The sequence below is a fragment of the Rhinoderma darwinii genome, chromosome 10 (assembly GCF_050947455.1).
Source record: "Rhinoderma darwinii isolate aRhiDar2 chromosome 10, aRhiDar2.hap1, whole genome shotgun sequence".
Classification (NCBI taxonomy): Eukaryota; Metazoa; Chordata; class Amphibia; order Anura; family Rhinodermatidae; genus Rhinoderma; species Rhinoderma darwinii.
This window is the reverse complement of record NC_134696.1, coordinates 94,223,691-94,237,659: the sequence shown is the minus strand read 5'-3', so window position 1 is coordinate 94,237,659 and position 13,969 is coordinate 94,223,691. Positions and strand designations below refer to the sequence as shown.

Below are 13,969 nucleotides of genomic sequence, written 5' to 3'. Positions count from 1 at the left end.
GGCTCTCCACACTGTCTAATCCCAAATTGGGGACACTCCATGACATCTATATGCCCTAATAAGGCCCATGGATAGGGGTTTTCTTCTTAAGGAAACCCCTCCTAAAGGAAAGCAGCTCATTCTTACCTGAAATCATTATGTCTGAAGCCTGTTCTAATTTTCCTTGGTCCGTTGCTTAGCAACAGTGCTTCCATGTAATGGGTGACAACCACAGATCTCCATAAGCGCTTGTGATCAGTTATTGTCCCTGAGTGATACTCCAGGCCACCTCCTGTCCCTTGTAGAGGACATAGTAGTATGGCTGTATAGTCACCATTGTCGTCGTCCCCCCTCAAAGTAGTTCTTTGGGGTGGGTAGGCATTGTATAGAAAATTTATGATGGAGATTGGGGGACGGGGGGGGATATATTTTAAAGTCATTGTAATTTTTTTATTTTTTTTGTCCCTGCAGTTCTGCCATCGTCCACGCCATAGCTGCCTACATGAAGCACATCGGGGTGAAGACCAAGGCGGCGGATAACAAAAAATCCAAAAGCGGCTTTTTCAGGAAAATGGTGAGCAATAGTAAATGCAATTTCACACCATTTTCAAGATCTCTTCTTGCTTTCAGTGAACGGGAATATTCTTGGTTACATCCAGAAACCCATTTCTGGCCGTGTTAAACTAACACAGCTGCACATCTCGTTACAGTGTATCAGAGCTTTATTATGTAACGAGCCGTGCGCCTACGTGTCAGTTTTGACATGATCGCACTTTGTAAAAGCCAAACATTGAGCTGTCATGTGATACTCTGGACACGGGACCGGACCAGTCTGAAAGGCCAAGTTGACACAGCAGAAAAATCTGCCGCAAATCTGTGGTGGATCGGCAGAAAAATCCGCATGTTACACATTCAAGTTCAGGCTACTGAATTTTTTTGCATTGAATGGAGTAAAATCTACAGAGAAAATAACATGCGGAATTTGAAATCCGCAACACAAATTTTTGCCAAAATTTTTTTTGCAGCATGTGGATGCGATTTGTTCAAATCACATTCACTTTACTGCTATTGTAATATGATGGAAAGTCCACAGCATTTCCGCGACGAGTGAAAGGTGCCCGTACACACAGCAGTAGTGTGCCGCGAATTAGCACGGTTTTCCTTTGTAGTTTTTGCCCGTAAAGTACGGGCTTTTAACCCCAAAACCGCTGTAATTCACTGTAAAACTGTGCAGCTCTTATCTGTGCGGCACATTACCTCTACCTGTACCAGGCACCTTAATAACGCTTCATCCCCCTGACATATGTGCAGATGTAGCAGAGCTGAATTGGTCTTTTAAGGCTTTAACAGCTGGTAGAAATTTTACCTGCAGTCTCATGTATATCATAATAGCACAGAGCCAAATGTCAAATTCAACCTTGCTACCCAGTATGTAATGCGGGGTAGCCCAGGGTTTACTAGTCTTAGTCATTGGGTAATATTGTCTTCCTTTTTTCCAGGTATCTGCAAAGAAACCAGATGAGACCTTGAAACCTAAAAAACCCTTCAGTATCTGGAACCGAAATGAAACTCCGCATAGTGAGTACATGGTCATAAGTGAAGTCCCCGTTTTATTTAAGGGACGGGGTCTTTATAGAAAGACGGGATGTGTTAGGCTGTGTTAACATCTGCGCCAGAGACTCCGTCAGGAGCCTTCGTCGCAGATTCTGTCCTATTCGCCGGACAAAATAGCGCAGCATGCGGCGCTATTTTGTCCGGCCAAATGATGGAAACCATGACAGAAACCCAATACCCATTAAAGTCAATGGTTATGTGGATGTCGAGGGAAAGCAGGAACAGTTATGTTGGATTTCAACATTCTCTATCCTTTTTCTCACCGGTGATAAGCTGCCAAAGGCGTCTGGCAGCCCCTTATTCCTTTCTCCTGATTGAGTACACATGCTCGCTCGGCCGAGAGTGCATGTGTATGGGGGTGTCAGGAGGAAGAGGTGTCAACGGACGGCTATCTAGGGTGTATGTAGGTATATTCAATCTACATAAAAGTTGCTACAACCTATTATACTCTGGAGCTGCATTTACTATTCTGCTGGTTGTTATTGAAATATGTCAACAAGCTTGTCCACAGACAGACTACTTAGGCTGTGTTCACACTGAGTTTTTTGCAGGAGGAAAATTCCTCCTGCAAAAACTGCTCCAGACGGTTTTTGCACAGTGGTTTGACAAAAACTCGTCAAAACACTCGTCGAGGCGTTTTTTTCCTCTTTCTGACTGATTTAAAATGGGGTTTTGGAGGCGGAAACCGCCTCAAGATGGGTCATGACGCTTCTTTTTACAGCGACGCGGTTTTTTAACTCGCGGTAAAAAAACTCGTCCAACTCCCATTGAAATCAATGGGAGGCATTTTCAAGCGGTTTTTGACGAGTTTTGCGGCGCGGTTTCCGCGTAAAAAAACTTGTCTAAAAAAACTCTGTGTGAACAGGGCCTTAAAGCTTAGCTGAGTTTCTATAACGGAGGGAAGGGATTTCGTTTTTCCTACATCAAATGTCTGTACGTGGCCTGGTCTAAAGAGGACTCTTCCAAGAATGCAAATCACCAGAGCAGTCTCTATGTAGTCATTGATCGAGCAAGAAATGCTGGGAGACAGTGACTCCACCAGCAGAATAGTGAGTGCAGCTCTGGAGTATAATACAGGATGTAACTCAGGATTAGTACAGGATAAGTAATGTAATGTATGTACACAGTGACTCCACCAGCAGAATAGTGAGTGCAGCTCTGGAGTATAATACAGGATATAACTCAGGATCAGTACAGGATAAGTAATGTAATGTATGTACACAGTGACTCCACCAGCAGAATAGTGAGTGCAGCTCTGGAGCATAATACAGGATGTAACTCAGGATCAGTACAGGATAAGTAATGTAATGTATGTACACAGTGACTCCACCAGCAGAATAGTGAGTACAGCTCTGGAGTATAATACAGGATGTAACTCAGGATCAGTACAGGATAAGTAATGTAATGTATGTACACAGTGACTCCACCAGCAGAATAGTGAGTGCAGCTCTGGAGTATAATACAGGATGTAACTCAGGATCAGTACAGGATAAGTAATGTAATGTATGTACACAGTGACTCCACCAGCAGAATAGTGAGTGCAGCTCTGGAGTGTAATGCAATATGTAATTCAGGATCAGTACAAACTGTAGATCATATTTATATATTAACCGTTAAATGGTGTTTTAAAGGTGTACTTACCTTTTTAATATAGATAGATAATACGTGTGTATATATGGGCTCTTACATATACAGTAGGAGACGGGCAGGGGAGCTCATCTATGGGATAAACAAGCCTTATAAGGGGCATCTGAAAATGGGAGTTGTCCAAACCACTTTATAAAGAAATGTTTCAGCGTTATGTGATTGTGTTATTCTATAGGGTTGGTTGTATCTTCCAGTTTGCATGGTGATCCTGGAATATCCCTTTCCCCTGCTGTTTACTCCCTCTTACTTGCAGCCCATATGGGCAGCGCACCTTTCTTTCTAGCTGATACATTCATGCTGTATTCCATTTCGTGCTAATATGTACTTGTGTTTTCGCTTTGTTTCATTATACGCCTTTTCTGTCTCCCTCCATTCCAATCTCCCCTTACTTGCACTTCTTGTCGTATTCTAGAAGCTCCTATGGCTGTTGCGCTCTAGACCTGCATGGCCGCACTGCATGGTTGCTTCTTGCTTAAAGAGAACCTTTCGCCTGCCCATACATGTGCAGCATGTAATCGGAGGGGAGGGGGGGGGGCGGGTTTGCACAATCCCTGGGCACTTTAAAAAAAAAAATCCTATCCTCCTCCGATATTTAGATATCGGTGCCGTTATATTTGGTATCCAAAATTTAAATAACCCCCTGAACTGTCAATGGGGCGTGTAATTGGCAAGGGAGCGTGTATCATCGCTGTGACACTGTCCAATCAGCTACAGACGGTGTCACAGCAAGAACTGGAGAAAGGAGAGCGTGTGCACGCGGAGTTTGGAGCTGTGCGAGCGTGCGCGTGCATGCTTTCACTCTTCAGCTCTGGGAAGACAAGGACGACAATACTATGTGATCTCTCGCGAGAGATCACACAGTCTTGACGTCCTTGTCTGCCGAGGGCTGAAGAGTGAGTGAGAATGCGCGCGCGCACCCGCCCACAGCTCCGATGCCGCTTCCAAAGATACTCCCGCCGCCATGGAACAGAAGAAGAATTCACCTTCTTCTTCTCCTCTTCCCTTCCGTGGTGGCGGCGGAGCTGCGGGTGCGCGCACGCGCTCACCTCTCTCCAGATCTTGCTGTGGCACTGTCTGTAGCTGATTGGACAGTGTCACAGCGATGTTACACGTCCCCTTGTCAATTACACGCCCCATTGACATTTCAGTGAGTTATTTAAATATCGGTCGCCAAAAATAACTGCATCGATATCTAAATAACGGAGATATCTATATATATATATTTATTTTTTTTATAATGAGACCGGGTTTGTGCAGCCCTGCCCATTACACGCTGCACATGTATGGGCAGGTACAAGGTTCTCTTTAAAGAGCATTGCCCCATCAAATAAAAAAACAAAACACCAGTGAATATGTGTGTTAACTATTCAGCCTTGTCTTAGTAGTATCTATTTCAGGGAAAGCTGGGTGACCCAACCAACATGGCCATCATTACCGTAATCGGGGTGGTCATCTAATTTTAAGAATCCTGTCTGGGGTTGCGATGGGCGGCCATGTTGGTTGCCACCAACCTTTTCTGTAGACAGATGATAATGCACGGCTGAATAGATCTGGAAAGATAGGCTTGCTTATGGATACTTACTGGTGATTTTTGGAGAAATGCTCCTTAGGTGGCGCCGTCTTGTACACAGTGAAGTCAATCAATATGTATTATAATACAACCTCGCCCTAGTTTCTATGGAATAAGGTGAATATTATTTAGATCACGACCTAAACTGTGCGCAATTGACGGCTCCACTTTAGCGCTCTGAAATGCGTAGGGGTATTGGGTGGTTTGTTCTTGTCCCGCCTCATCTTCATCGCTTGTTTTTTTTTTTCCTCCTCTCTGCTCCTCCCCGTGTTTTTCACAGATGTTGAGACCAGACCGACAAAGGTTGAGGCTGAAGGTATCTTCAGAATTTAGACCCACCATTCTTTCTTCTTTTCCCAACCCCCAAACAACTCACCGTGTCACTAGCTCCACTCAACCACCCGCATGATGGAATGTACCAAAAGTTCACCACGTGGGGGGAGTTGGTTTGCAGCATGGGGACCACTTTTGACTAATTCACTTTATGGCAGGGCGTGTAAAGATTGCAGCCCTATTTACAGGTTCAAGCCTCAGTCCTATAAGGCTTCGTTCACATTTGCGTAAGGGCTCCGTTCGTGGGTTCCGTCTGAACTTTCCGTTAAGGGAACCATGATTTCAGTGGTGACGGATCCGGTGCAAATGGTTTCCGTTTGTCACCGCTGTTTAAGGGTTCCGTTGTTTTGATGGAATGAATAGCGCAGTCTAATACGGTATTGATCTTGTCAAAACGACGGAACCCTATGGGCCTGTTCACATCACCGTTTGCTTTCCATTCCGGGGTTCCGTCGGAGGTTTCCGTCAGGTGAACCCCGCAACAGAAAGTGAAAGTGAAACCACAGCTTCCGTTTCAGTCACCATTGATATCAATGGTGACGGAAACATCGCTAATGGTTTCCGTTCGTCACCATTCCGGCAGGTTTCCGGTTTTCTGCCGGAATTCATAGCGCAGTCGACTCCGCTATTGATTCTGTCGTTAAAACGAAAACCTGATGGAATGGTGACGAACGGAAACCATTAGCGATGTTTCCGTCACCATTGATATCAATGGTGACTGAAACGGAAGCTGTGGTTTCACTTTCCGTTGCGGGGTTCACCTGACGGAAACGTCCGGCGGAACCCCGGAACGGAAAGCGAACGGTGATGTGAACAGGCCCTTACACAACGGTGACAAACTGAAACCATTTGCAACGGATCCGCAACCATTGAAATCAATGTTGACGCAAACGGAAACCTATGGTTTTCCCTGACGGAACCCACAAATGGATCCCTGACGCAGATGTGAACGAAGCCTAAACAAACAGTGTTTGGTATAAGTAACACAGGAACAATCCAAATACATTAGTTATACAAAACAACTCTTCCATAGTAGAAACCAAACATGGAGTCCTATGGTTGTAGTCAATGAAACCGAAGTGCACAATAAATCAAAAACACTGCAAAATTACATTTCGGGCCTGAGCAATGGGACCACTTTAGGTTGGCCATAAACATTGGACGAAAGTTGATGACCCTGGACGATTTCGACCATAATGAATAATCCTCGGGTAGAAAATTAAGTAAACGATCTTTACAAACGCCCCATGGCCGACAATAACAGTCTAAAAAAAATGGTTAAACGTTTTGTCTCGGTCTCAATTTTGGTTTGAGTATCAAAAGGAGTTGAGTGCGTCACTCGTGTGACCATGAACGATTGTTCTGCAATTGACAACCTACAAAAGAGGAGAGTAGGAGGGTTGGTCAATTGCGGCCGGCAATTTTCTTGTCCCATTGGACGTGTATGGAAACAAAATCAACTGAAATGTGTATAATGACGTCGGCTTAACGGAAATTCATTGGACAAACAATAATTCGAACATCGCCCTACGTCTGTCTAATGTATATGGCCAGCTTTAGTCTCGCAACTCATATGGGGCACCACAGGTTTGTATTGGGTGGTGTTTTCTTTAGGGCCTCATTTATCTAAAAAAAATGGCCTAATTGCCAATAGCAACCAATCACAGCACAACTTTCATTTTTCCAGAGCAGTTTAAGAAATGAAAGCTGCGCAGTGATTGGTTGATATGCACTGTGATTGGTTGCTATGGGCGACAAGGCCAGTTTTGATAAATGAGGCCCTCTGTCTTTTCCAACGTTGTAAATTGAGCAACCCTACGTTGTTCTTGACCCAAGATAAAGTTGAGCAACTTAATTGGGCAAGGGCATAGGGTAGAAGTTGCCACCTTGCCCAGGCAATCCATGGATAATCTTCCATTAGTCTAAATGTAGCATTTGGCATCCATGTTCTCGTAGTTTTAAGGTTTCGAACTAGATCATAAATACTGTTTTGATAGGACTGTTGGCTTTCGAGGAAAAAAAAAAAATACCCTCACACCCGGAGTGGGCAGAGAGTCCCCCTTTATTATTTCACCTACTAACAATATTTAATTTTTCTTTGCACATGTTGTTTTCATTTTTTTTCTTAGTTTAGTCACAATGATAGGCGATTAGGTGAAGTCTGAATTTCTTTACCGGCTATTTGTGATGATGGAGATATAAGATTGTTTTCGTCTGTTTCATGTTCCTCATTCTGCTTCCTCAGCGGACAAGCCGGCCGTTCCAGAGCGGAAGATCAGTCACGGGCAGAGAAACTTTGACCGGAGTGACAGCAACACGGTGAAGCCTAAGTCCAACACAGATATTCCTGACCCGGGAGTGTCGGTGACTATACATCCACCCCCCAGCGAGCCCAGTGACAGCGACACAGGTTAGTTACATAGGGATCTACCAAGGTTTCGAGAGGGTGGCTATGTCAAATAATTGTAAACAATTGGTGTAACTTTTTTTGCCCCAGTTCAAGGGGGCAGTTACTTTTTCACATGGGTCGTTTTGCTGTTGATAACTGTAATCCTACCTCCTGGCATTCATTTTCTTCTGAATCCCTGGGTGAATCTTGCTATGTATGAAATCCCGGTACGGTCCGTGGGCCGGTTTACCTCCCGTTCCCACATGACCACACGTAGGCTCTTTAGAACTACATATTCCAGGATGAAACAGGATGTTAGTGGTTGTAGCTGTGGGAATCATTTGGTAAAAAGTTTAGCTAAATTTTTGCAAATATCTTCTATCTTTCTTCCCCAATCTAGTCTCTGATGGGACTTGTTCTCTTGACGTCACTGATGTGTCCAAAGGTTCTCCGACCACAGAACTCTTCCCAACAGAACAACAAGAAGACAGTGCCGAAAATGACAGGTAAGCCGTCACAGGTAGCCCATTACCAAAACGACCGAGATGATCCCAGTGCAGCAGCGACCACATGTCTTCCAGTTCCTGCGACCTTGCTATGCAATTCCTGCTTACTGATGGGTTCCTCACCGAAACCCTTTCTCCTGCTTTGAACAGCGGCTTGCAATTATTATCCAAATCCATGGATGTAATGACTCCCAGACCTTGCCATGTGCTTCTGAATCCCACTTTACCTTGTCTGTCTGCTTTGGAAGAACGATCACTACTATTGGCCTTTGTAAACCTTCATTCCGTGACGTTTACTCCACCCCAGCTTTGTGGAAGGCTGCTGCTTCATCCCCAGCTCCATCCGTCAACGAGAGGAGTCTCTGCTTGGAGCTTCTCCTTCTGCAAATACTTGACGTTGCTTACTTGAAGAAAGCCGCAAATACAGCTGTCACCGCAACGCAAACATACACGGTCCTTGGTGGCCATGACCTAGTGCCATTGTACCATTGTCCTGGCAATATGGCCCAGCGTCTGTCCTGTTTGCTCTTCGTCCATGTCTACCATTTATCTGCTCAACTTAGCGCTTTCCCCCATTGTCTCGCTCTACATTTGCCTTGTTCCTCAACCACGTCTTGGTCTAAACTCTCGTCCTATATATTAAACCTCGATTTTAATACATCTGTTGTGTCTGTGTATTAGAAACCAATTGTGGCGCGCTTCAGGGCTTGTGTTGTCTTGGTCTGGCTCAGATGACTTGTCCTAACATGGTCCTTGATACCTGGTGCATATGTTTGCTTTGCAGTACAGTATAGGCTTTGATAGGCGGATATGCTATGTTCTGTGTTACCCTGCCGAGTAACACAATGGTCCTGTTCATGGATGTGGTGCCCCCTGTCTGCTGAGCTTTTGGTTCTAGGGGTATTTGTATCGAATGATTTAACCCTTGCCTGCTCTGTTCACAGACGGAAGAAAAGGTCAGTGCATGTTTGTCATCTGATATCCCGGGAGATTTGCTAGAGGCTTGTTATAGAGCCTGGCTAAGTATTAAACACTGTGCCCAGTTTCCTCCTTTCTCCCCGCTTTGTTGATCTGCAAACCCCAGCTATCCTTACTGCTCCCCCATTGCCCATTTTGTACAAGACTCACAAGTAAATAAAATAGATCCTGCATTATGATACTAGACTAGTCGGGTATTGGAAGTTTGGTGTTTGGGAGTTTTTATAACCCAACTGGTCACAATTTCTCTGACGTGCATTCAGTAGTCAGAGATTTATAACCTTAAAGGGAACCCATGACCATGACCGGTTCCATTTTGGATTAAAGGGGTTGTCCAGGATTAGAGATAAAGGTCTGCTTTCTTTTTTTATTTCCAGAAACCACACCACTCTTTCCATGGGATGTGTCTGGTATTGCATCACTTGAATAGGGATAAGCTAAAATACCAGGCACAAGCCCAAAAAAAAATCAGACCCTTTTTGGACTGGACAACCCCTTTAAAAAAAAAAAAAGCAAAAAAGCCCCACTAATGCAAAACTAGTAGGCACAATTGCGCCCACTTAGGCCGAATTCAGACGACCGTAGTATACGTCCGTGTGACGGACGTTAAAACAACGGCCGTCACACGGGCGCATGTATTTCAATGGGGCCATTCACATGTCCGTTGTTTCAATGAACCGTGTGAAGGATCTGTTGAAAGATAGAACATGTCCTATTTTGTTCTGTTTACACGGATCCCTCAGTAGACTCAAGTCTATGGGGATCCATGAAAACGGAACCCGAACGGGGACAATTTGGACGTGAAAAACGGAAGTTTTTCACATCCGAGTTTCCCCACGTTCGTCTGAATTCGGCCTTACTGCCGCACTTTAATGCCAGTCAACGGAGCTAGGTAAGTTGTGTTCGTTACGACCTAAAGACGGAGTTTATGTCCGCCATTATCTTTACTAAATACTGGCGTTCATAAACGACTTTATACGGAAGGATTTAAGCGCTCCACTGCCCTACGGGTTACGAATAAAGCTAATGTTCATGAACACGAATAAAGCTTTCAATTTTAACCTTCTTTACTCCAGAATGAGGTCAATGACCTCCATAATCTTGGTGATTGATCTAGGGTCAGACTGACCCACCAGAAAATCGACTAGTACTCCCAGATATAGATATGATTATGGGGCCCAAACTTAGTGTAGATCATTCGATCCAACAGTGGACAACCCCATCTGAAGCGGACGGTAGAGTTGGGAACTTTCTGCCTTCGAGCTGAATCATCGCCTTTGGTGGGCCCAGGATATCCCAGTCGGGCATGGCAATGTTCTCAATGTAATTGGTCATTATGTGGTGGGATGGTGTATAACTTTGCAACTAGATTATGCTGAAGAGAAAATGCGTGATTGGTGGCAATGCCGCCCTTTTTTTCTTTACATTGGTTTTTATGCTTCTCCGTGGTTTTCATGAGTGTGTGTACGTAAGGTGCGTCATTCGATGCGCTGTGAATATTTAGATTCATAGTTTATGGATATTTATGGATCCTGCCAAACCCTTGCTACTAAATTCCAACTACACCCCTTACCCTACACTGGTCAATTCTTTGTTCTCTCATCTCATCATACGCTATGTACGTTATTGCATTTCCAACATTATACGTTCACATCCCATATTTTTTTCTCACTTTTCCCTGCCACAGATTGCTTAATTTCCTACCCAGTCCCACCCTTTGTCTTTTCCATTTCTTTACTCTTTTGATGTCCTTGGTTAATATCCCATATCTTCTGACCAAATCTGTCTACTCCTCCATTGCATGGCTACCCTCACCACACCCCATCTCCTCTTCGTTGCTCGATGTTCGGGATACCATCCTATCGATTCTTTGGCTTCAACTGGACAGGCATTCTAGTAAGCTGGGGCGCTCAGAGAGCTTACGAGTTTACGAGCGCAAGCGTTCACAGCGAGGTTCAGCCAAAGGCAAGCAGACGCGCTCTCGGAGTGATGTGGATCTGGAGGCTGCGGCCAGGGCCAACGACCTGCAGGTCTCAACAAGCAAGTCAAAATCAGGCAGTCTCACGTACGTTGGGAGGATAATCTTGTCCCATGGAATTTTTTATTATTATTATCATTATGTTTTGACATAAAATTGTGGCTATTGATAGTCCGGAATGTATTCTCCAACACAAGTTGAGTTCCCATTTACTCTTCTTCAAAAAGTTGCATGACAAATCTTTACATAATAATACATTGCAACTCATTTGTTCAGCCCGGTCTTCAATCAGCTGGCATTGAATTGCCACCAAATTGCCAAGACCCAATCTTTTTTTTGTTTTGCCATGCAACTAAAATGAAACCTGCCTCTTCCATTCCTAGGTCAACCATCTCCAGATGTTCAAAATGCGTTGGATAATCTTGAATGATTTGTTATGTAGTTATTCTTACTTTAATTAAGGTTCTTGAGATGTTCTCTTGTGTGAAGTCTTATAGTATGTTCCTGGTTTCCTAGTTATATCTGGTTTGTTTTTTTAGGATAGCTTGGTTGGCAACCTGTATGGTAGCCATTTTCAGTCTTGTCGAGTCTGTCTAGTAATGCAGAGATTCAAGGGCAAGGGGTGTTCTGTAATACTAGGCCGGTTAACCATTTTGGTATCTGGAAAGACCAGATGACCGAAACAGTGGGATCTGTCATGGCGGCCAGATTGGTTGTTGCCCAGTTTCCTAAGAAACAGATATGACTAAGAAACAGCTGAAAAAGAAGAGGACGTCTAAAGTAATGGAAGAGTTGCTATTTCACCAGATGTCTGTCTAATTTATGGAGAAGAATTTGGAGGTTCACATAATTTCCTAAAATATTGTTGATGATGCCAGCCGTTTAACATGCTATAAACAGCCTTTTATGATAGTCTATAGTCCGACTATATCGCCAGCCTATAGACTGTGGTAATCTGGTGGCCCTGCAGGGACTCTGTGAAGCAAAGTATTTGTAGAGCGCCTTCAGACCACATCTATTCTTCAAATATCCACAGCCACATGGGCTTCCCGTTCCTCTTGTGTTTACTTAAATCTATATCTTTGTAACGTTGGCCTTTTTCGTTGTAGTCCTGAGCCTGGAGGGAGTGGCGAGGGTCAACAGTCCTTTCTGCTTCCCCAGTCTGAGGAGACTGAGCCGCGCGTTTTGGAGGCCGAGAATGACCCCCCAAACTGGAGGGATCTCGTCCACCCTGAAACACTCCTCAGGCTGAAGAAAAGCGAAATCAAGCGGCAAGAGGTCATCAATGGTATGAATAACTGAGTTTTTTCATTTTTCTGCTCAAGTAGTTGACGCATATACAATAATGAATGGGTAGTAACAATATACATGTATGGAGACCATTCAATAAGTATGTAAGGGTTGTCCGGATGGTGACCACGGGGTAGACGAAGCCCAGATTAGTTACCAGTTCAACAGACACTATGGTATGGTCAAGATTTGATTATGTTTTTGGGCCATGAGCGACTAGTTCGTCATTTTATGTGCCCTTTATGTGCCCTTTATGTAAATAGTTGAATACCATTCTGATTTCTGTAAAATTGCGGAACATTTGACATTTTCCTAACAGTCAATGTGGATAGACTATCAATGTCAACCCTGGGACCCACACTGATCAGCAAAAAAAGGGGCATCAGCTTTAGCCCCATGCCGCTGTGTCTGGTACCGCAGCTCAGCCTTGTTCTGTTGAATGGGCAGTACCCAAAACGGCCACGAGTATATTAACGTCAATGTGTTTGGTACTACAGTGAAGGGGCCGAGGTGCTCCAGTGAGTGCCGTTTCCCCCTCATTCTGCTGCTTCAGTGGTGGGACCCCCACCGATCACACATTGATTGCTTATCCTTAGGATAAGCCCACAACGTAGAATACCCTTTTAATAACTTGTTCCCATATGTCTATAAATGGACTATAACTAGACAGGATCGACTTTCTTTGGTTTGCCAATGTAGGGATTGCGATGGAGCAATGAATGGTTGACTGGGGTGGAGAAAGAAGAATATTGGTAACTAATTGTAACGAACCTTCTGTCTTTCCTTTCTTAGAACTGCTGTTCACTGAACATGCACACGTGCGGATGCTACATGTGTTACACGACATCTTCTATATTCCCATGAAAAATGTCTGGATCCCCACAATGGAGCTGGAGAACATTTTTCCAAGTCTTGATGACCTAATTGAAGCGCACGGTGAGTTAGTACGGTGTTCTTCTTACTACACGTTCCTCACTTCTCCTTGGTCTTATACCTTGTCATTCTGACTTTGTAGCTTTGCTCTTGGATAACTTGAAGAAGCTGCGCTTGGAAAATAACTCCATCATCCAGGAGATTGGGAGCACACTGCTGCAACGGGTGAGTGGGTTCTATTAGAAGTGGAACAAGGTTGGGGGTCTGTAAATGCTTAATGGCCCATGAGTCCAAACTTGTTCTTAAAGGGAATGTGTCGATAGAAAAACATATATATATATATATTTTTGTTAAACAGTTAGTATATAAATGATTACACATTGTTCTAATTTTTTTAATTTTTTCACAAGTCAGGAAATATTATAAATTAGATTCTAATTTATAACATTTCCATGCGCTGGTCACTAGAGGGAGCAATTCCCAAAATTGCAGTATTGGCATGTGGTAAAGCAACCTCATTGCTTTATGCTGCAAAATTGGAGAAGACACACTCGCTCTAGCGTCCTCAACCGAGGTGGAAGATAAGTTCTGTAATAAATTTATAACGCTCCTCACCTTTTATATGTATATTATATTGTTATGTAAACTTTATTATGATGTCATATATAGGCCCCCTGATATAATGTCATATATAGGCCCCCTGAAATAAACTCAATGTGGAGGGAGTTGTTTGTGCTTCTGTGATGCCACTTGTCAGTTGCTTTCCCTGTGTATCGATGACACTTCTGCTTTCGTGTAGAATATTCTCAGTA

General features: G+C 43.9%; 1 protein-coding gene across 8 annotated transcripts in view; it reads left to right on the top strand.

Moving 5' to 3' along the window:
* ARHGEF1 (Rho guanine nucleotide exchange factor 1) overlaps positions 1 to 13,969 on the top strand; it is a 67,525-nt gene that overhangs the window by 40,844 nt on the left and 12,712 nt on the right. For 5 of the 8 annotated variants that reach the window (XM_075840326.1, XM_075840327.1, XM_075840333.1 and 2 more), the window contains 9 exons: positions 451 to 553; positions 1,479 to 1,557; positions 5,091 to 5,126; positions 7,389 to 7,553; positions 7,933 to 8,038; positions 10,905 to 11,081; positions 12,104 to 12,282; positions 13,077 to 13,220; positions 13,300 to 13,382. In XM_075840326.1, the coding sequence (XP_075696441.1) occupies positions 451 to 553; positions 1,479 to 1,557; positions 5,091 to 5,126; positions 7,389 to 7,553; positions 7,933 to 8,038; positions 10,905 to 11,081; positions 12,104 to 12,282; positions 13,077 to 13,220; positions 13,300 to 13,382 (1,072 nt within the window). The remainder of the gene's footprint in view (positions 1 to 450; positions 554 to 1,478; positions 1,558 to 5,090; positions 5,127 to 7,388; positions 7,554 to 7,932; positions 8,039 to 10,904; positions 11,082 to 12,103; positions 12,283 to 13,076; positions 13,221 to 13,299; positions 13,383 to 13,969) is intronic. The other 3 variants (XM_075840328.1, XM_075840331.1, XM_075840332.1) reach the window with 3 other exon arrangements.